This window comes from Oncorhynchus gorbuscha, linkage group LG13 (assembly GCF_021184085.1).
Source record: "Oncorhynchus gorbuscha isolate QuinsamMale2020 ecotype Even-year linkage group LG13, OgorEven_v1.0, whole genome shotgun sequence".
Lineage (NCBI taxonomy): Eukaryota > Metazoa > Chordata > Actinopteri > Salmoniformes > Salmonidae > Oncorhynchus > Oncorhynchus gorbuscha.
In genome coordinates this window covers 80,200,030-80,223,006 of record NC_060185.1, presented here as the reverse complement: position 1 = coordinate 80,223,006, position 22,977 = coordinate 80,200,030, and the positions used below count along the sequence as shown (strand labels likewise).

Genomic DNA, 22,977 nt, shown 5'->3' with positions numbered 1-22,977 from the left:
GGAGGTCTGGATTTGGAGTCACATTCAAAATTAAGATCACACTACAGGCTGATCCATCTTTGATGTAATGTCCTTAAAACAAGTCAAAATGAGGCTCAGTAGTGTGTGTGGCCTCCACGTGCCTGTATGACCTCCCTACAACGCCTGGGCAGGTGGCGGGTGGTCTCCTGAGGGATCTCCTCCCAGACCTGGACTAAAGCATCCGCCAACTCCTGGACAGTCTGTGGTGCAATGTGGCGTTGGTGGATGGAGCGAGACATGATGTCCCATTTACATTTACATTTAAGTCATTTAGCAGACGCTCTTATCCAGAGCGACTTACAAATTGGTGCATTCACCTTATGACATCCAGATGTGCTCAATTGGATTCAGGTCTGGGGAACGGGCGGGCAAGTCCATAGCATCAATGCCTTCCTCTTGCAGGAACTGCTGACACACTCCAGCCACATGAGGCCTAGCATTATCTTTCATTAGGAGGAACCCAGGGCCAACCGCACCAGCATATGGTCTCACAAGGGGTCTGAGGATCTCATCTCGGTACCTAATGGCAGTCAGGCTACCTCTGGCGAGCACATGGAGGCCCCCCAAAGAAATGCCACCCCACATCATGACTGACCCACCGTCAAACCGGTCATGCTGGAGGATGTTGCAGGCAGCAGAACGTTCTCCACGGCGTCTTCAGACTCTGTCACGTCTGTCACATGTGCTTAGTGTGAACCTGCTTTCATCTGTGAAGAGCACAGGGCGCCAGTGGCGAATTTGCCAATCTTGGTGTTCTCTGGCAAATGCCAAACGTCCTGCACGGTGTTGGGCTGTAACCCCCATCTGTGGACGTCGGACCCTCATACCACCCTCATGGAGTCATTTTTTGCAGGGCTCTAGCAGTGCTCCTCCTGCTCCTCCTTGCACAAAGAAAACAAGACTCCCTAAATTTTATCAGCATATCGATTGCGCAACCAGGGGTGGTAAAACCTTGGATCATTATTACTCTAACTTCCGCGACGCATATAAGGCCCTGCCCCGCCCCCCTTTTGGGAAAGCTGACCGCAACTCCATTTTGCTGATCCCTGCCTACAGGCAGAAGCTAAAACAAGAGGCTCCCACGCTGAGGTCTGTCCAACGCTGGTCAGACCAAGCTGACTCTACACTCCAAGACTGCTTCCATCACGTGGACTGGGACATGTTTCGTATTGCGTCAGATGAAAATATTGACGAATACGCTGATTCTGTGTGCGAGTTCATTAGAACGTGCGTCGAAGATGTCGTTCCCATAGCAACGATAAAAAACATTCCCAAACCAGAAACCGTGGATTGATGGCAACATTCGCGTGAAACTGAAAGCGCGAACCACTGCTTTTAATCAGGGCAAGGTGTCTGGTAACATGTCCGAATATAAACAATGCAGCTATTTCCTCCGCAAGGCTATTAAACAAGCTAAGCGTCAGTATAGAGACAAAGTGGAATCTCAATTCAATGGCTCAGACACAAGAGGCATGTGGCAGGGTCTACAGTCAATCACGGGCTACAAGAAGAAACCCAGCCCAGTCACGGACCAGGATGTCTTGCTCCCAGGCAGACTAAATAACTTTTTTGCCCGCTTTGAGGACAATACAGTGCCACTGACACGGCCTGCAAGGAAAACATGCGGTCTCTCCTTCACTGCAGCCGAGGTGAGTAAGACATTTAAACGTGTTAACCCTCGCAAGGCTGCAGGCCCAGACGGCATCCCCAGCCGCGCCCTCAGAGCATACGCAGACCAGCTGGCCGGTGTGTTTACGGACATATTCAATCAATCCCTATACCAGTCTGCTGTTCCCACATGCTTCAAGAGGGCCACCATTGTTCCTGTTCCCAAGAAAGCTAAGGTAACTGAGCTAAACGACTACCGCCCCGTAGCACTCACTTCCGTCATCATGAAGTGCTTTGAGACTAGTCAAGGACCATATCACCTCCACCCTACCTGACACCCTAGACCCACTCCAATTTGCTTACCGCCCAAATAGGTCCACAGACGATGCAATCTCAACCACACTGCACACTGCCCTAACCCACCTGGACAAGAGGAATACCTATGTGAGAATGCTGTTCATCGACTACAGCTCGGCATTCAACACCATAGTACCCTCCAAGCTCGTCATCAAGCTCGAGACCCTGGGTCTCGACCCCGCCCTGTGCAACTGGGTACTGGACTTCCTGACGGGCCGCCCCCAGGTGGTGAGGGTAGGCAACAACATCTCCTCCCCGCTGATCCTCAACACGGGGGCCCCACAAGGGTGCGTTCTGAGCCCTCTCCTGTACTCCCTGTTCACCCACGACTGCGTGGCCACGCACGCCTCCAACTCAATCATCAAGTTTGCGGACGACACAACAGTGGTAGGTAGGCTTGATTACCAACAACGACGAGACGGCCTACAGGGAGGAGGTGAGGGCCCTCGGAGTGTGGTGTCAGGAAAATAACCTAACACTCAACGTCAACAAAACTAAGGAGATGATTGTGGACTTCAGGAAACAGCAGAGGGAACACCCCCCTATCCACATCGATGGAACAGTAGTGGAGAGGGTAGCAAGTTAAGTTCCTCGGCATACACATCACAGACAAACTGAATTGGTCCACTCACACTGACAGCGTCGTGAAGAAGGCGCAGCAGCGCCTCTTCAACCTCAGGAGGCTGAAGAAATTCGGCTTGTCAACAAAAGCACTCACAAACTTCTACAGATGCACAATCGAGAGCATGGCGGGCTGTATCACCGCCTGGTACGGCAACTGCTCCGCCCTCAACCGTAAGGCTCTCCAGAGGGTAGTGAGGACTGCACAACGCATCACCGGGGGCAAACTACCTGCCCTCCAGGACACCTACACCACCCGATGTTACAAGAAGGCTATAAAGATCATCAAGGACATCAACCACCCGAACCACTGCCTGTTCACCCCGCTATCATCCAGAAGGCGAGGTCAGTTCAGGTGCATCAAAGCTGGGACCGAGAGACTGAAAAACAGCTTCTATCTCAAGGCCATCAGACTGTTAAACAGCCACCACTAACATTGAGTGGCTGCTGCCAACACACTGTCATTGACACTGACCCAACTCCAGCCACTTTAATAAAGGGAATTGATGGGAAATGATGTAAATATATCACTAGCCACTTTAAACAATGCTACCTTATATAATGTTACTTACCCTACATTATTCATCTCATATGCATATGTATATACTGTTCTCTACATCATCGACTGCATCCTTATGTAATACATGTATCACTAGCCACTTTAACTATGCCACTTTGTTTACTTTGTCTACACACTCATCTCATATGTATATACTGTACTCGATACCATCTACTGTATGCTGCTCTGTACCATCACTCATTCATATATCCTTATGTACATATTCCTTATCCCCTTACACTGTGTATAAGACAGTAGTTTTGGAATTGTTAGTTAGATTACTTGTTGGTTATCACTGCATTGTCGGAACTAGAAGCACAAACATTTCGCTACACTCGCATTAACATCTGCTAACCATGTGTATGTGACAAATAAAATTGGATTTGATTTGAGATAGCGGTCCTGCTGCTGGGTTGTTGCCCTCCTACGGCCTCCTCCACGACTCCTGATGTACTGGCCTGTCTCCTGGTAGCGCCTCCATGCTCTGGACACTACGCTGACAGACACCGCAAACCTTCTTGCCACAGCTCGCATCGATGTGCCATCCTGGATGAGCTGCACTACCTGAGCCACTTGTGTGGGTTGTAGACTCCGTCTCATGCTACCACTAGAGTGAAAGCACCGCCAGCATTCAAAAGTGACCAAAACGTCAGCCAGGAAGCATAGGAACTGAGAAGTGGTCTGTGGTCCCCACCTGCAGAACCACTCCTTTATTTGGGGTGTCTTGCTAAATGCCTATAATTTCCACCTGTTGTCTATTCCATTTGCACAACAGCATGTGAAATTTATTGTCAATCAGTGTTTCTTCCTAAGTGGACAGTTTGATTTCACAGAAGTGTGATTGACTTAGAGTTACATTGTGTTGTTTAAGTGTTCCCTTTATTTTTTTGAGCAGTGTATCATAGTCCACTAACTTGTCAGATAACTGCACTGTCATTGGAGTTATAATGTAGTGTTTGTCAACCCTCTCCTCAACCACCATCCCTAGATATTTCACAATGTTGTTGTTGTCCTGATCTAGTGTCTGGTTTGGTAAGGAATTCACAAGTTGAATCAGGTTCATTAGAACACGCAATGGAAAACATTTTTGCAACGGGAAATTAAAATGTTTAACCCTCCCTAAGGATTGGCTGCAGGGTCACAGAGTAGAGGTTTGACTGGGGGGGGGGTGTTAAAGGAATTTTGTTCCAATGTGTTCATTTACCAATGCAATTAATACACTCTGTCTGTTTCTAAGAATTTGTAAGGTTCTTATTTAAATGAAACGGACAGAGATCAGTCAACTTAGCCAATAGCGTTTATTCTCGAAAGCTCTGCTCATAATACCATGTACATTGGTTTATCCCGTAAGACGGCAGCCATCCACTGCATCATTGTGAGTTGAACAGTAGAGGTTTGGCTGGGGGTCACAGAGTAGAGGTTAGAGAAATGGTGAGTGAGTGGACTTCTTTAGCATCCCTAAAGTGGTGCTCTGGTACGTTTAAGTAATCAACTTGATGTTCCACTTCCTCTTTGTCTGACTAGGGTTCTGATTCGCGAGCTGAAGCGTCTGGAGAACATCAGCCAATCACCTTTCACCTCGCACATCACCAGTAGTCTCCAGGGGCTGTCCACCATTCACGCGTATGGCAGAGGGGACGACTTCTTACACAGGTGAGAACAGTACACTAATATACCGTATAGCGCTCATAGGAAGACATATTATCTGTCACAGGACGTTTTTTCAAACACTGATAAGACATTGGTTTTGACAGTTCATGTCCAGTTAGCTTCGCCTACCACACGTCTACATTTTTAAATTACATTTTTTTTGTCATTTAGCAGATGCTCTTATCCAGAATGACATACAGGGGCAATTAGGGTTAAGTGCCTTGCTCAAGGGTACATCAACTTTTTTTACCTAGTTGTCTCGGGTATTTGAACCAGAAACCTTTCGGTTACTGGTCCAACGCTCTTAACCGCTGGACTGGGTGCCGCCCAAATTGCACAACTAATAATGAGAGAACCCCCCTAAGTAACGTTTCCTTGACTTTTGAGTTGAGTAGCATTTGATTTCTGCTTAGCTAATGTGGGCACTGAGCAGCCTTCCACTAAGTCTGTTATTGGTCCATTCACTTTCACTCACCATTCCTATTGGTTTATCTCTGTGTATCTCAGGTACCAGGCTTTACTGGACACCAACCAGGCTTCCCACTACCTGTTCAGCTGTGCTATGCGCTGGCTGGCTGTACGGCTGGACCTGATCAGCATCATTCTCATCACCACCGTAGCCCTGCTCATCGTTTTCATGCACACACCTGCTCATTCAGGGTTTATGTTGTTTGGTCTAATGTTGTTATGGTCTAATGGTCAATGGTCCAGATCCCCCAGCCTACGCAGGCTTGGCTATATCCTACGCTGTGCAGGTACACACACACAAAAGCACATGCATTTAAACACGCACACACGCATGTAAACAAACACGCACTGCTAGAGTATGTCCTTGCGATCTGTGAATGATTTTGACTGCCCTTTATGGGAATGTTTTTATGAAGGCTTTTTTGATGTTCTATACAGTACCAGTCAAAGGTTTGGACACACCTACTCATTCCAGGGTTTATCTTTATTTCTACCTTTTTCTCCATGTAGAATAATATTGAAGACATCAACACATTAAAATAACACATATGGAATCATGCAGTAACCAAAAAAGTGTGAAACAAATCAAAATATATTTTATGTTTGACATTCTTCAAAGTAGCCACACTTTGCCTTGATGACAGCATTGCACACTTTGTGTGCAACGCTGTCATCCATGTCTTAGGTCAGTTAGGATCACCACTTTATTTTAAGAATGTGAAATGTCAGAATAATACTAGAGAGAGTGATTTATTTCAGCTTTAAATTCATCACATTCCCAGTGGGTCAGACGTTTACATACACTCAATTAGTATTTGGTAACATTGCCTTTAAATTGTTTCACTTGGGTCAAATGTTTTGGGTCGCCTTCCACAATCTTCGTAAAGGTTTATGGTTTGTGCTGCTCATTCATCCAAATGGTAGCAGCGCACACAGTGACCAACACTAGTGTTGAAGTGAGCCTGGGTTGATTGTAATAGGGTTTGAGGGTGTTAATCATTGACTAATCACTTCTCTCTCTCTGTCTGTCTATGTCTCTCTGTCTGTCTGTCTCTCTCGCACTCTCTCTTTTCCAGCTGACCGGTCTGTTTCAGTTTACCGTGAGATTGCTGTCAGAGACTGAGGCTCGCTTCACGTCAGTCGAGAGGATCAATCATTATATAAAGGTAGTTAGGCCTAATGACACCAGGGATGCTGCCAACAGTCGGGGGAAGGGTTGCTGATTGGCTGAACCATGTGTGGCCAAATCGAAAGTACACACATGGTGTGACACAAACAAACACAGGCTTATATACTTAACGCAGCAGGACACAGGCACAGATGAATCAACACACACACACATACAGGCACAGCATACTCACATGCAGACACACACTCTAAATCCACATTCCTGCGCAGGGTGCACCCACGCACTTACACAGGTCCATATCCCAACAACACAAGCTGTTGGATAAGGTTGACATACTCACACATACACAATCATGACGCACACCCATGCACACACACATAACCCAATCCCAATAACACAAAGCTGTTGGTCATGGTAGGCTCCAGACAGACACAGTGTACATCCCAAATGTAACCCTATTCCCTATGTAGTGCACTACTTTTGATCAGGGGCCCATAGGGTTTGGTTAAAAGTAGCCCACAGTATAGGGAGTCGTGTGCCGTTTGGGACACACATCGTCTCTGAGAGGCCCAGCAGGAAGCAGATGGAACCCAGTGTGTGGCCCGTCACACATCACAGCACATGACAGGACCTGTTTCACACAACACCCATCAAAACATAAACACCCCCATATCAGAGGAACAACTTTTTTTCTCTCAAAGTGCCAACAAGCTTTTAGAGATCTATAAATTACAGTTATAGAGGTCTTTACTTCATGGGATTGGAGATACAGAGATTAGCACTCCATATTGGATCTATTTTTTTCTGTCTCAGACCTTAGAAGGTGAGGCGCCGCGGCAGATCACTGGACCCTCCTCTCCTGCCCCCTGCTGGCCAGATAAGGGACGGATCTCCTTCCAGGATGTGGAGATGTGTTACCGGGACGACCTGCCGCTGGTGCTCAAGAAACTTTCCTTTAACATCCTGCCAGAGGAGACCATCGGCATTGTGGGTCGCACTGGCTCAGGTACTTCCCTCCTTATTTCTATGTATCGTTTTACATCGTTAATGTTTCATTTTATTATCTTTGTTTCCACTGGTGTTTACCTGGTATTTACTAAGAAATAGTGTAACAATGGGTTGAATTGATGGTAATGGTGTTTGTTTTCTAATGATTCTCATTCAAAAACATTCTCATAAAATAAAAGTAAACATTAACCAGTGAACTGTAATCTTCACATGTAGATGTGGTTATCATCTATCCGAACTAATCGTAGTTCACTCACAACCCCCCGTTTCTATCTATCTAGGGAAGTCCTCACTGGGCGTAGCTCTCTTCAGACTGGTGGAGCTGACTGGGGGCTCCATCACCATCGACGACGTCAACATTGCACAGATTGGATTGGAAGACCTGAGAAGCAAGCTGTCAGTCATTCCCCAGGAGCCCGTTCTCTTCATTGGCACTATCAGGTATGTATTAATGATTTACCTAAGATTCCCCTAGGTACAGATGTAAGATCAGCTTCCCCTCCTTTAAGGGATCCTTTGGATATTGGGTCATTTCCTACTTACCCAGAGTCTGACAAACTCATGGATACCATTTTATGTCTCTGCGTGCATTTTGAAGGAAGTTGAAGGTAGCATATCGTTAGCTTAGCACAATTTCTGGAGGTCTACTAGCCAGCTCCTCTCAAAAGCAGGGAAATAGACCTAACTACTACAAAGCTATGTGGTTGGTCATTTATAGTCTAACAAATGTATACATAGTAATCTATATTTTATGAAATGAGATTCTATCAACTTCCTAATTTACGGACTGGGGGGGCTTGATATCTATGGCAAAGAAAGCAACGCACACAGAGACTAACAAACCCTGAGGAATTTTCTGCGCTTATCAATCCTGGAGTTATGGAGACATTCTTCCATATCCCAAAATGGAACTGTAAGAAACAGCCCCTACCTGCTGGACCGAATCGACAGCTGTCTATCGAGTAAGTGACATTATTCTTGCGTGTCCCACCACACAGTAACAAAATATAAAGAAGACAATCTATCGGTAACTTTTGTTTCATAACTGCACTCTGATCAAATCAAATAGTTTATTATTAGATGATTTGTATCTAACGACTCATGAATAATAACTTATTTGTTCTTAGTCAATACAGGCTGGTTGCATATCGACTGGTGTTTGAGTGGGCACTGAAGGGAGAGAGACTGGGACGAGGGAACAGAAGAGTTTTGCATTCAGCTTCACAGCCAGACATTGCCATAACCAATTGTGTCAAATCATTGAAATAAATCCCTTTAGAACCAGTACCACCTATTTTGTTCCTATCTGCTAGAAGTGATTCATTACAGTATGCTACAACATCTTATTTGTAGTATGAAAATATAGCAGTCAGATCTATGTGTCAGTAACATTTTAATACTTAAGGTAAATTGGTAGAAGCAACAAAACAGCGTATACCTATGTAATGACATGGCAATCGATGAAGAGACAATGACCATTATGTATTTTAAAACACAGTATAGACATTCAAACAATGCACATCAATTAAAGGTCAAATATACAATAAAATAGACAGTACAAAGTAAGTATGGGGGTGGTGTTATGTCCAGTGGTAGTCTACAGTGAATGGTATGGGGGTGCTGTTATGTCCAGTGGTAGTCTACAGTGAATGGTATGGGGGTGCTGGTATGTCCAGTGGTAGTCTACAGTGAATGGTATGGGGGTGCTGGTATGTCCAGTGGTAGTCTACAGTGAATGGTATGGGGGTGCTGGTATGTCCAGTGGTAGTCTACAGTGAATGGTATGGGGGTGCTGGTATGTCCAGTGGTAGTCTACAGTGAATGGTATGGGGGTGCTGGTATGTCCAGTGGTAGTCTACAGTGAATGGTATGGGGGTGCTGGTATGTCCAGTGGTAGTCTACAGTGAATGGTATGGGGGTGCTGGTATGTCCAGTGGTAGTCTACAGTGAATGGTATGGGGGTGCTGGTATGTCCAGTGGTAGTCTACAGTGAATGGTATGGGGGTGCTGGTATGTCCAGTGGTAGTCTACAGTGAATGGTATGGGGGTGCTGGTATGTCCAGTGGTAGTCTACAGTGAATGGTATGGGGGTGCTGGTATGTCCAGTGGTAGTCTACAGTGAATGGTATGGGGGTGCTGGTATGTCCAGTGGTAGTCTACAGTGAATCATTTTATTATGCTACAGATGCAGTGTGATAATGACGAGAGTGTTTGTATTTTGTAGTAGTTTGTATTAATGTAGGTAGTTGTTCAAGGACGACCATTTCCATAGATACCAGATGAGTTGGGGGTGTCAGAATAGCCCCCAAGTGTCCTTGAATCTTGATGTGTGTTCCGCAATGATCTTGACGTGAGTGACTGTCTTTGTCTATCAGTATATCACTGTTTTGTTACTTGTCATGTTTTATGTTTTTGTGTGGACCCCAAGAAGAATAGCTGCTGCTTTAGCAAAAGCTAATGTGGATCATCATAAACCAATAATGACATCCTCCTTGCTGGGTTTTGGGATGGGGCTATGTTGGTTTTGGGATGGGGCTATGTTGGTTTTGGGATGGGGCTATGTTGGTTTTGGGATGGGGCTATGTTGGTTTTGGGATGGGGCTAATTTGGTTTTGGGATGGGGCTATGTTGGTTTTGGGATGGGGCTATGTTGGTTTTGGGATGGGGCTATGTTGGATTTGGGATGGGGCTATGTTGGATTTGGGATGGGGCTATGTTGGATTTGGGATGGGGCTATGTTGGATTTGGGATGGGGCTATGTTGGATTTGGGATGGGGCTGGATTTGGGATGTTGGATTTGGGATGGGGCTATGTTGGATTTGGGATGGGGCTATGTTGGATTTGGGATGGGGCTATGTTGGATTTGGGATGGGGCTATGTTGGATTTGGGATGGGGCTATGTTGGTTTTGGGATGGGGCTATGTTGGTTTTGGGATGGGGCTGGCTATGTTGGTTTTGGGATGGGGCTGGCTATGTTGGTTTTGGGATGGGGCTATGTATGTTGGTTTTGGGATGGGGCTATGTATGTTGGTTTTGGGATGGGGCTATGTATGTTGGATTTGGGATGGGGCTATGTATGTTGGTTTTGGGATGGGGCTATGTATGTTGGATTTGGGATGGGGCTATGTATGTTGGGTTTGGGATGGGGCTATGTATGTTGGGTTTGGGATGGGGCTATGTATGTTGGATTTGGACTCCCAGTATTTGTCCATGCGTCTCTTCAGGACGCGCTCCATCAGGTCATTCCAGAATCTTTGTGTGGTAGGCTGACACATTGGCCGCGCAATCCACTATTTTGATTGTTTTGGGTGGACAAGTTGAATCTTGGAGTGTCTGAAATGTGGAAAGAGGAGCTGATAAACCAGTGAATACAATGTAAACACAAGGATGTTTCCATACATACAGAAAGAACATGTGTGACACTTCTGGATGCAGTTGATCAGATTAGTGTAGTGGATATAGTCAGCTTCCCACACTTCAGAAAGGGTGCCTCTGAGCACACATGGGTCAGTTAGGCTACCTGTCCATTTGTTAGAATAGATGTGTCTGGACACGTCAATGATTGCATTACCATCCTAATATGACAAAACAAGTGCTGAAGTGTAAACATTGATTGCATATTTTGAGTACTTGCCAGCAAAAATCGAGGCTTGTCCTCTATTCTGGTTCTGAATGTGATGTTACTCCAGCAAACATGGAGTCCGTTCCTTGTGGACTGTCCACAGCAGGCATGTCTTCTATCTAAACCAGAGTGAGCAATAAAGGGAACAGGAAATGGGAAAAATCATTTGAAATATACAAAGGATATACAAATATACATCTGAAGAAGGTCATAATAGATGTTCTGATTTAGTGGCATGATGTCATGCATTATATAGCTAACACTATAAAGTCAATTCAATCTATTTGTTTCTCAAGCGTGTGGAAAATGTATAATTAGTTGGAAAGTACTTGAATCAAGTTGAATAAAGACTAAAATATTGGCACCACTCAATGTTGAATAATGAAAAAAGGAGAGCACATAATTTTGTTGTACTCTGGTTTTCTTTGGCTTTGAGCGGAGGGCATCACAGATGTAATGGACAGCCCATCCACAAGAAAAGTGACAGGCCTATCACACTTTATCATGAGAGCAGCTAGCTACTATTCAATCAATCAGATAATGTAAGATCGCATCACACTTACCCCCATTCCACTTTGTCCTGATGTGCATAGAATGGCCTCTGATTGGACCGCTGTATCCTTCAGGAAATGTCTCATCTTATGGCTTGTCAGTTCCATCCTCTCATAATAGTCCCCTAGTTATAAAAAAAATCTGAGCAAACCATTAACTTTCAGAGATCCTTGGTCGGAGTGTTGTTATCTAGCTTGCTAACGTTATATTCATGGCAACTCAATCAAACAAGGTTTATAAAAAATAGACCCTTACAAACAAATACAATAACATGTTTCAGTTCAATACAATACGCTAAAAAAAGTAGTCAATAGTTTAGTGTTTGGTCCCATATTCCTTTAAATTTGTTGTTTAAATTTGCCAGCTAGCCTACTTCAGCAGTACTGTATCATTTTAATCATTTTAGTCAATAAGATTCTTGCTACGTAAGCTTAACTTTCTGAACATTCGAGACGTGTAGTCCACTTGTCATTCCAATATCCTTTGCATTAGCGTAGCCTCTTCTGTAGCCTGTCAACTATGTGTCTGTCTATCCCTGTTCTCTCCTCTCTGCACAGACCATATAAACGCTCCACACCGCGTGGCCGCGGCCACCCTAATCTGGTGGTCCCAGCGCGTACGACCCACATGGAGTTCCAGGTCTCCGGTAGCCTCTGGAACTGCCGATCTGCGGCCAACAAGGCAGAGTTCATCTCAGCCTATGCCTCCCTCCAGTCCCTCGACTTCTTGGCACTGACGGAAACATGGATCACCACAGATAACACTGCCACTCCTACTGCTCTCTCTTCGTCCGCCCACGTGTTCTCGCACACCCCGAGAGCTTCTGGTCAGCGGGGTGGTGGCACCGGGATCCTCATCTCTCCCAAGTGGTCATTCTCTCTTTCTCCCCTTACCCATCTGTCTATCGCCTCCTTTGAATTCCATGCTGTCACAGTTACCAGCCCTTTCAAGCTTAACATCCTTATCATTTATCGCCCTCCAGGTTCCCTCGGAGAGTTCATCAATGAGCTTGATGCCTTGATAAGCTCCTTTCCTGAGGACGGCTCACCTCTCACAGTTCTGGGCGACTTTAACCTCCCCACGTCTACCTTTGACTCATTCCTCTCTGCCTCCTCCTTTCCACTCCTCTCCTCTTTTGACCTCACCCTCTCACCTTCCCCCCCTACTCACAAGGCAGGCAATACGCTCGACCTCATCTTTACTAGATGCTGTTCTTCCACTAACCTCATTGCAACTCCCCTCCAAGTCTCCGACCACTACCTTGTATCCTTTTCCCTCTCGCTCTCATCCAACACTTCCCACACTGCCCCTACTCGGATGGTATCGTGCTGTCCCGGCCTTCGCTCTCGCTCCCCCGCTACTCTCTCCTCTTCCATCCTATCATCTCTTCCCTCCGCTCAAACCTTCTCCAACCTATCTCCTGATTCTGCCTCCTCAACCCTCCTCTCCTCCCTTTCTGCATCCTTTGACTCTCTATGCCCCCTATCCTCCAGGCCGGCTCGGTCCTCCCCTCCCGCTCCGTGGCTCGACGACTCATTGCGAGCTCACAGAACAGGGCTCCGGGCAGCCGAGCGGAAATGGAGGAAAACTCGCCTCCCTGCGGACCTGGCATCCTTTCGCTCCCTCCTCTCTACATTTTCCTCTTCTGTCTCTGCTGCTAAAGCCACTTTCTACCACTCTAAATTCCAAGCTTCTGCCTCTAACCCTAGGAAGCTCTTTGCCACCTTCTCCTCCCACCTGAATCCTCCCCCCCCCCTCCTCCCTCTCTGCAGATGACTTCGTCAACCATTTTGAAAAGAAGGTCGACGACATCCGATCCTCGTTTGCTAAGTCAAACGACACCGCTGGTTCTGCTTACACTGCCCTACCCTGTGCTCTGACCTCTTTCTCCCTCTCTCTCCAGATGAAATCTCGCGTCTTGTGACGGCCGGCCGCCCAACAACCTGCCCGCTTGACCCTATCCCCTCCTCTCTTCTCCAGACCATTTCCGGAGACCTTCTCCCTTACCTCACCTCGCTCATCAACTCATCCCTGACCGCTGGCTACGTCCCTTCCGTCTTCAAGAGAGCGAGAGTTGCACCCCTTCTGAAAAAACCTACACTCGATCCCTCCGATGTCAACAATTACAGACCAGTATCCCTTCTTTCTTTTCTCTCCAAAACTCTTGAACGTGCCGTCCTTGGCCAGCTCTCCCGCTATCTCTCTCAGAATGACCTTCTTGATCCAAATCAGTCAGGTTTCAAGACTAGTCATTCAACTGAGACTGCTCTTCTCTGTATCACGGAGGCGCTCCGCACCGCTAAAGCTAACTCTCTCTCCTCTGCTCTCATCCTTCTAGACCTATCGGCTGCCTTCGATACTGTGAACCATCAGATCCTCCTCTCCACCCTCTCCGAGTTGGGCATCTCCGGCGCGGCCCACGCTTGGATTGCGTCCTACCTGACAGGTCGCTTCTACCAGGTGGCGTGGCGAGAATCTGTCTCCTCACCACGCGCTCTCACCACTGGTGTCCCCCAGGGCTCTGTTCTAGGCCCTCTCCTATTCTCGCTATACACCAAGTCACTTGGCTCTGTCATAACCTCACATGGTCTCTCCTATCATTGCTATGCAGACGACACACAATTAATCTTCTCCTTTCCTCCTTCTGATGACCAGGTGGCGAATCGCATCTCTGCATGTCTGGCAGACATTTCAGTGTGGATGACGGATCACCACCTCAAGCTGAACCTCGGCAAGACGGAGCTGCTCTTCCTCCCGGGGAAGGACTGCCCGTTCCATGATCTCGCCATCACGGTTGACAACTCCATTGTGTCCTCCTCCCAGAGCGCTAAGAACCTTGGCGTGATCCTGGACAACACCCTGTCATTCTCAACTAACATCAAGGCGGTGGCCCGTTCCTGTAGGTTCATGCTCTACGAGTACGACCCTGCCTCACACAGGAAGCGGCGCAGGTCCTAATCCAGGCACTTGTCATCTCCCGTCTGGATTACTGCAACTCGCTGTTGGCTGGGCTCCCTGCCTGTGCCATTAAACCCCTACAACACATCCAGAACGCCGCAGCCCGTCTGGTGTTCAACCTTCCCAAGTTCTCTCACGTCACCCCGCTCCTCCGCTCTCTCCACTGGCTTCCAGTTGAAGCTCGCATCCGCTACAAGACCATGGTGCTTGCCTACGGAGCTGTGAGGGGAATGGCACCTCAGTACCTCCAGGCTCTGATCAGGCCCTACACCCAAACAAGGGCACTGCGTTCATCCACCTCTGGCCTGCTCGCCTCCCTACCTCTGAGGAAGTACAGTTCCCGCTCAGCCCAGTCAAAACTGTTCGCTGCTCTTGCCCCCCAATGGTGGAACAAACTCCCTCACGACGCCAGGACAGCGGAGTCAATCACCACCTTCCGGAGACACCTGAAACCCCACCTCTTTAAGGAATACCTAGGATAGGATAAGTAATCCTTCTCACCCCCCCTTTTAAGATTTGATGCACTATTGTAAAGTGACTGTTCCACTGGATGTCATAAGGTGAATGCACCAATTTGTAAGTCGCTCCGGATAAGAGCGTCTGCTAAATGACTTAAATGTAAATGTTAAATGTGGTTCCATTTGCTGTTTTGTTTTGGTTGTGTTTCTGATTATTTTGTGCCCAATAGAAATGAATGGTAAATAAGCTGTTGTCATATTGGAGTCACTTTTATTGTAATTAAGAATAGGATATGTTTCTGAACACTTCTACATTAATGTGGATGCTACCATGATTACGGATAGTCCAGAATGAATCGTGAATAATGATGACTGAGAAAGTTAGACACACAAATATCATACCCCCAAGACATGCTAACCTCTCACCATTACAATAACATGGGAGGTTAGCATTTTTTTTATGCCTTTAACATTGTTGACACTGCTGGAAGTTGAGTGACAAACTTTACAGTCACAGCTGCGAGGTAAAAATATTTGCTCTGGACAAGCATTGGCAGTCTGATGTACTCTGTTTCTTTTGTGAGGTTTCTCTTCTCACACTTCAGTTACTTGATATCTATCTAGCAACCTCGTTCAAACTGCCGCTGTCTCAGCTGGCCTGCTGTGTTTACACTTGCACACAGCCAATGCTTGTGCCCACCGTCAATGAATAAAATGCGTAGTCCAGAGAAAATAGTTCCAGAAATAACTATAATAAAAACATAATTTCATATATACTTGTAATGAATACTTAGAGTACAAAGTGCTTAATCACCCAGCCTTTGAATAGTTAGGTTAATTTCCATGCTTTTGAGAGGAGCTGAGTAGTAGATGCTTATAGACTTCCAGCAATTGCGCTAAGCTAACAATATGCTACTGTCAACTTCCTTCAAACTACACACAGAGACTTACAAATGGTATCCATGACATAAGTTTGTCTGACTCTGGAATTGGGGGAAATGTCCTACTTACCCAAAGTATCCCTTTAACCATTAGTGGGGTATTTGTCAAACTGACCCCACGGGCAACTTCACCGGACTCTTGTTGTACTGTTATCTAGGCTTGTTTAAAATGATGGAGATTGATTCTTTATTCTTATTTTTCCTTATCAAATAGGTCCAATCTGGACCCATGGAATCAATACTCAGATCCCCAGATCTGGGATGCACTTGAGCGGTCCCATATAAAGGAGATTGTAAGTAGGGATAGATGGTAAATGTTAACATAAATAGAGTAAGCAATGCATTGCTATGTCAGTTTATCCCCAAATATATTGATAATGTCTGTCTGTATACAAACGTCAAGTAGTCCTTATGTGTTGACATCATAATATGTATTCATTGCCTTGTACACCTTCTGATAGTGTTACTAGCGCTGACAGTAATTGATAACAAATCCTAGACCTGTGTAAGATTAAAGTTCCCCACTAGAGATTTTTTAACAGTTGGAAAACAATATGTGGCTTGTGTTTTGACTCCATTTCGTCTCTCATCATGTTCAGATCAGCCAACTGCCCCACTCCCTCCAGTCCGAGGTGACAGAGAACGGAGAGAATTTCTCAGTGGGAGAGAGACAACTACTGTGTGTGGCAAGAGCACTGCTGAGACACAGCAAGGTAAACACACACAAACACAGACACATCACACATGCACGTGCGCACACACACACACACTCTAGCGTTGCATCACGTCTCTTTCTCTCCATAGCACACAAACACACACACACACACACAGGACAAGGGCAGTTAGATTGATTTTCTCTTTTCTGTTACCACAGAGGAAAGCTTTTGTGCCTCACGTCCTAATATTGAGGTAGTCACATAAGGTGGGCAGAAGGCAGCAGCTTCTCCAAGGCGTAACATTGCCACCACATGGCTTGTGTTGTAATGTCACTCTGATTATATACAATGCAGTTGGAAATTCAATCAACTGAAGATGACGACAAAAGACGTTTAGGGACTAGTCCTACATAGATATAGCACTCAAGATTGTAATATACACATCCATATTCAATGTTGTTTCTATATTGTTACTTCCTTATTCTACCAACCTTTGTGATTGAACCTCTGCAAAGTTTGCTTAAATGTGACATGTGTTTGGTTGCCAGATCTTGCTGTTGGATGAGGCGACTGCAGCCATCGACACAGAGACAGACCGGCTGATTCAGGAGACCATCCGCGAGTCATTCAGCAGCTGCACCACGTTGATCATCGCCCATCGCCTCAACACTGTGATGAGCTGTAACAGGGTCATGGTGTTGGACCAGGGACAGGTGGGTCTTCTGCACCATAGACGTATAGAATGCGTCTTAATGGCACCCTATTCCCTATATAGTGCACTGCCGTTGACCTGGGCCTTTTGGGAATAGGAGTAGAAATGTGCTTAACAAGTTGCATAATAAGTTGCAAGGGCTCACACTGTGTGCAATAATAGTGGTTAACTAGATGTTTTTTATTGATTACCTTATATCTGTACCCCACACATACAACTGTCTGTAAGGTCCCTCAGTTGAGAAGTGAATTTCAAAGACAGATTCAGCCACAAAGACCAGGAAGTTTTTTCAATGCCTCAACAAAGAAGGGCATCTATTGGTAGATGGGTAAAAATGTAAAAAGCAGACATTGAATATCTCTTTGAGCATGGTGACGTTATTCATAACACTTTGGATGGTGTATCAATACAACCAGTCACTACAAAGATACAGGCGTCCTTCTTAACTCAGTTGCCAGAGAAGAAGGAAACCGCTCAGGGATTTCACCATGAGGCAAATAGTCACTTTAAAACAGTTAGATGGCTGTGATATGAGACAACTGGATGGATCAACAACATTGTAGTTACTCCACAATACTAACATAATTGAAAGAGTGAAAAGAACGAAGCCTTTACGGAATAAAAATATTCTAAAACATGCATCCTGTTTGCAACAAGGCACTAAAGTAATACTGCAGAACCATGTGACAAAGAAATTAACTTTTTGTCCTTAATACAAAGTGTTATGTTTGGGGCAAATCAAATACAACACATTACTGAGTACCATTCTTCATATTTTCAATTATAATGGTGGCTGGATCATGTTCTGGGTATTCTTGTAATTGTTAAGGACTGGGGAGTTTCAGGATAAAAATAAATGGAATGGAGCTAAGCGTAGGCAAAATCTTAGAGGAAAACCTGGTTCGGTGTTTCATCAGACTAGAGGTCGACCGATTATGATTTTTCAACGCCGATACCGATTATTGGAGGGCCATAAACGCCAATACCGATTAATCGGCAGATTTTTGTTATTTATTTTTGTATTTATTTATTTATAATAATGACAATTACAACAATACTGAATGAACACTTATTTTAACTTAATACATCAATAAAATCAATTTAGCCTCAAATAAATAATGAAACATGTTCAATTTGGTTTAAATAATGCAAAAACAAAGTGTTGGAGAAGTAAAAGTGCAATATGTTCCATGTAAAATATGTGCCATGTAAGAAAGCTAACGTTTCAGTTCCTTGCTCAGAACATGAGAACATATGAAAGCTGGTGGTTCCTTTTAAAATGAGTCTTCAATATTCCCAGGTAAGAAGTTTTAGGTTGTCGTTATTATAGGAATTATAGGACTATTTCTCTCCATACCATTTGTATTTCATTAACCTTTGACTATTGGATGTTCTTATATGCACGTTAGTATTGCCAGTGTAACAGTATAGCTTCCGTCCCTCTCCTCGCTCCTCCCTGGGCTCGAACCAGGAACACATCAACAATTAGTGCACGCTAACTAGCTAGCCATTTCACATCGGTTACACAAGCCTCATCTCGGGAGTTGATAGGCTTGAAGTCATAAACAGCTCAATGCTTGACGCACAACGAAGAGCTGCTGGCAAAACGCAATAAAGTGCTGTTTGAATGAATGTTTACACGCCTGCTTCTGCCTACCACTGCTCAGTCAGATACTTGTATGCTCAGTCAGATTATATGCAACGCAGGACACGCTAGATAATATCTAGTAATATCATCAACCATGTGTAGTTAACTAGTGATTATGATTGTTTTTTATAAGAAGTTTAATGCTAGCTAGCAACTTACCTTGGCTTGCTGCATTCGCGTAACTCCTTGTGGAGTGCAACGAGAGAGAGGCAGGTCGTTATTGCGTTGGACAAGTTAAGGTTGCAATATTGGATCCCCCGAGCTGACAAGTTCAAAATCTGTCGTTCTGCCCCTGAACGAGGTAGTTAACCCACTGTTCCTAGGCCGTCATTGAAAATAACAATGTGTTCTTAACTGACTTGCCTAGTTAAATAAAGATTAAATAAAGGTATAAAAAAAAAAACTGCAAATCAGCGCCCAAAAATACCGAAGTCCGATTGTTATGACAACTTGAAATTGGCCCGAATTAATCGGCCATTCCGATTAATCGGTCGACCTCTACACCAGACAGATGAATTCACCTTTCAGCAGTACGATAATCGAAAACACAGGGCTACACTGGAGTTGTTTACCAAGAGGACAGTGAATGTTCGTGAGTCACCAAGTTACAATTTTGACTTAAATCATGGCAAGACCTGAAAATGGTTGCCTAGGAATGATCAACAACTAATATGACAGAGATTGAAGAGTTTTGAAAATAATAATGGGCTAATGTTGCACAATCCAGGTGTGGAATGCTCTTACAGCTGAAATTGCTGCCAAGGGTGCTTGTACAAAGTATTGACTCATGGGTGTGTGAATACTTATGTCAATTAGATATTTCTGTATTTCATTTTCAATAAATTAGCAAACATTTCTAAAAACATGTTTTGACTTTGTCATTATGGGGTATTGTGTGTAGCTGAGTGAGAAAATAATTCATTTGAACTCTGTCTGTAAAACAGCAAAACGTGGAATAAGACCAGGAGTATGAATAGTTCCTGAAGGCATGTATTTAACCCCTTTACACTTGTGGGAATTGGCCTATATGGATAGGATTAAATTGAAATGTTTCTTACGGAAGAAATATGGAAACATATGCATGACCATGGTAACAATTAAACAGGAATAGTTAGGAGATTGTGGGGAAATTATTGGACTAAAGGTGACAGTTCACCTGACACAATAATGAACCCAAACATTACACTGTTGCTTTTATGTGTATTTTACATTTACTGTACTTTTCATCTCATTTGACAATAACAAAATCTGAAAATACTCTGGATACATTCAGTAACATGATGAGAATATTCCTGGAAAATGTGGGACAGGTGCAACATAAGAGAAAAAAATGACATGGATTTGAGTGAGAGGTCTAACTGGTGTTTCACTTCTCCAAAGTGTGCCCAGTTCCTAAGTAATTTCAATGCAGAAGAGTATTCAACTATAAGGTTATTTTTTTGAGCTCTCCTAGCTGTGCTGTTGAGGAACTAGAGCAAGTACACTTGTAGTTGTTTTGTTTGGAACACAGCCCTGAAAACTCCTGCCTTTACACAATTACTGTTGTTTACGCAATCCAAAAGCGTCCATTTTAACCGCAATCTGGGACAGGTGGGCATAATTTGAAAGCTTGTTCTATTGCCAACATGGCTAGCTAAATTATAAAATACAATATTACACTGCTAGGCTTTCACAAGGCAATTCAGAGAAGCAGAACATAATTTTGGTGGGATTAGAATGGAGTCTTAAGTGCATTGATGCGTGGTCCATGGCAAATGTTCATCACAATACAACAAACAGGCTCATTCTGTTCAAGACAACCCAGGGTATAACGCCATGTCATCTTGTAACTGTATATCAAACATAGTGGTCATAAACACTGACTGTATATTACATGAGTTTTATGATATGGAAATGTGAAGTGCACATTTGGGCTCACGGGCGTTTGACATCAAAGTTATATATTTCATTGTAATCCTCAACGTCTCATATTTCAAAATGCATAGAGTCCTCTTAATTTACAGCTTTTCTCTCAGACAAAAAAAAATGAAAATTGCCAAGTTCAGAACGGCTGTCAGTCAAAACCCATACAGCGCTGTGAAGAACAGAGCCTGAGCTCTGACGTCATGTATAGTATGTTACTGTACAGCCACTGTGTTCCAATTTAGGCACTTATCAGTGTCCAAATCTGCCATTTCCAACCTGTATATTGGTACGAGTGTAAAGGGTTAACAGCATATACTAAACAAAATATTTGATATACTACTGTGTACCTAAGGAAACATTTCTCTAGTGGGTCGAAATACTTGTTGGTCAGAACTTGTTTATTTTCTTCATTCCAGATTTTGGAGTTCGACACCCCTGCTGCCCTGCTGGCAGATGACAACTCCAGATTCCGTGCCATGATCGAGGCATCTAACGGCAAGCTCAGTGACACAGAGCAGTGAACCGAGGCGAATGGGTACAAATTAGCGCTTATAAAACGAGGCAATATAGCAGAGGACATGACTTGCACAAACTTTGAAGATTACCATCCTTCCATGGAGCGAGTCAGATGTTATTTTAGAAGGCATTAACAGAGGTTCTTACCAACGCTGCTAAATCTAGTGATGTCTGTTGATTTCAAAAACCAATGATGACAATGTTCCAAAAGACGCATCAAAGATGTGGATCTATTGAGAGTTGGGAGTATCGTACCTGCTGACCTTTACTGCTGTGTGGAAAGAGATCATTTCTCAGAAGCAAAAGGAGAACGCAAATCAAGAGCAATGACTCTACAATGGCACTTTATATTCCATGATGAAACACTGAAGCGTCTGATAACACTGAATGTTGCTTCCTTTTGACCCTCTCTCTACAGGGCTATCAGTGAGAATTGGAAGAGACCATGAAATGATCTATATATTTCACTGATATAATTCGAAAGGAACCGATCACTTGTATAAGCCTCAATGCTAGTTGGTAGAATGGATTTTATATTATGATATTTGCAATCAATACAGCCAGCACATTCATCAGTCAAATCACTGGGCAACTGAGACTTCCAAAGAATCACATTGATATACCAAAGTAGCCATTCCACATGAGCAAGGTCAGGAATATATTGACTGGTAATGTCAAGTTATAATAAGGCAGATTGTGATATGGTAATCATTTCAGTGAATCCTAACAGATGCGGTGTATATGTGCCTCTACAGTTATGTCATTCGTTGTGTAGTAATGTTGTAGCCTATGCTTTTTGGAATTGCATTTGTGTTGCATTATGTTCTGTTCTGGGTGAATCATATGCTGGTATGTGGGAACTGTATCTGCATAGTCTCTTGTATTGTTGCAGGGTTATATGGCAGGAATGTTGTTTTTATCAACGTGTAATCATTCTGTTGTGTAGTAATAAAGCACAATTATATTCATGATTTTGAAGGACAGCAAAACAGAGTTATGGAACAAATAATGAAAGGTATTGAGTATTTTGAGTATTTGTTTTGTTCTAAACAACCACAGACAATGTCTGCAAATCAGTGTTTTTGGATGCCGTTTTGGATTGTAAACATCTAGATGCCTTATAATAATAATACACTGAGCAGACATTGTGTGCAATAAGCAATAGGTTGTTAGATAAACCATAAAGATGGCCTTGTAAAAGACTTGAGATTGTAATTTTGCTATATTTTTTTATTCTTAAATGTTAAGATTTTTTTTGTCTTAGAAATGCTTTACCAATAAAACATGTTTTCATACTTGAAATATTGTCCTTGCATTCATTGTTATCGCATATGGTGCCTTCCTGGCATGCATGGTGCTCTGATAATGAATTAGATCAATAGTACATGGGCCAGAGGGCCACATTTCACATATTGGTCCACTATGGGGTGGCAAGGGTAATGTCTGTAAGCTATATTTTGGTATGATAACCACAATCGGACATTGATAAATTGTGGTAATCACTGCATGAATGTTATGACCCCTATGCGGTTAATAAGGACAACTGGATTTATGAAATGTATTATAAAACAACAATCTTCTCAAAACA

General features: G+C 44.1%; 1 protein-coding gene across 1 annotated transcript in view; it reads left to right on the top strand.

Annotated features, from left to right (window-relative positions):
• wu:fb13g09 (ATP-binding cassette sub-family C member 5) overlaps positions 1-22,691 on the top strand; it is a 53,835-nt gene extending 31,144 nt beyond the window's left edge. The window contains exons 21-30 of the mRNA XM_046295893.1: positions 4,691-4,819; positions 5,324-5,490; positions 5,528-5,571; positions 6,361-6,450; positions 7,227-7,419; positions 7,703-7,862; positions 16,167-16,245; positions 16,552-16,665; positions 17,157-17,321; positions 21,290-22,691. Coding sequence (XP_046151849.1) covers positions 4,691-4,819; positions 5,324-5,490; positions 5,528-5,571; positions 6,361-6,450; positions 7,227-7,419; positions 7,703-7,862; positions 16,167-16,245; positions 16,552-16,665; positions 17,157-17,321; positions 21,290-21,394 — 1,246 coding nt within the window. The 3' untranslated portion in view covers positions 21,395-22,691. The remainder of the gene's footprint in view (positions 1-4,690; positions 4,820-5,323; positions 5,491-5,527; positions 5,572-6,360; positions 6,451-7,226; positions 7,420-7,702; positions 7,863-16,166; positions 16,246-16,551; positions 16,666-17,156; positions 17,322-21,289) is intronic.
• The last annotated feature ends 286 nt before the right edge of the window (positions 22,692-22,977 follow it).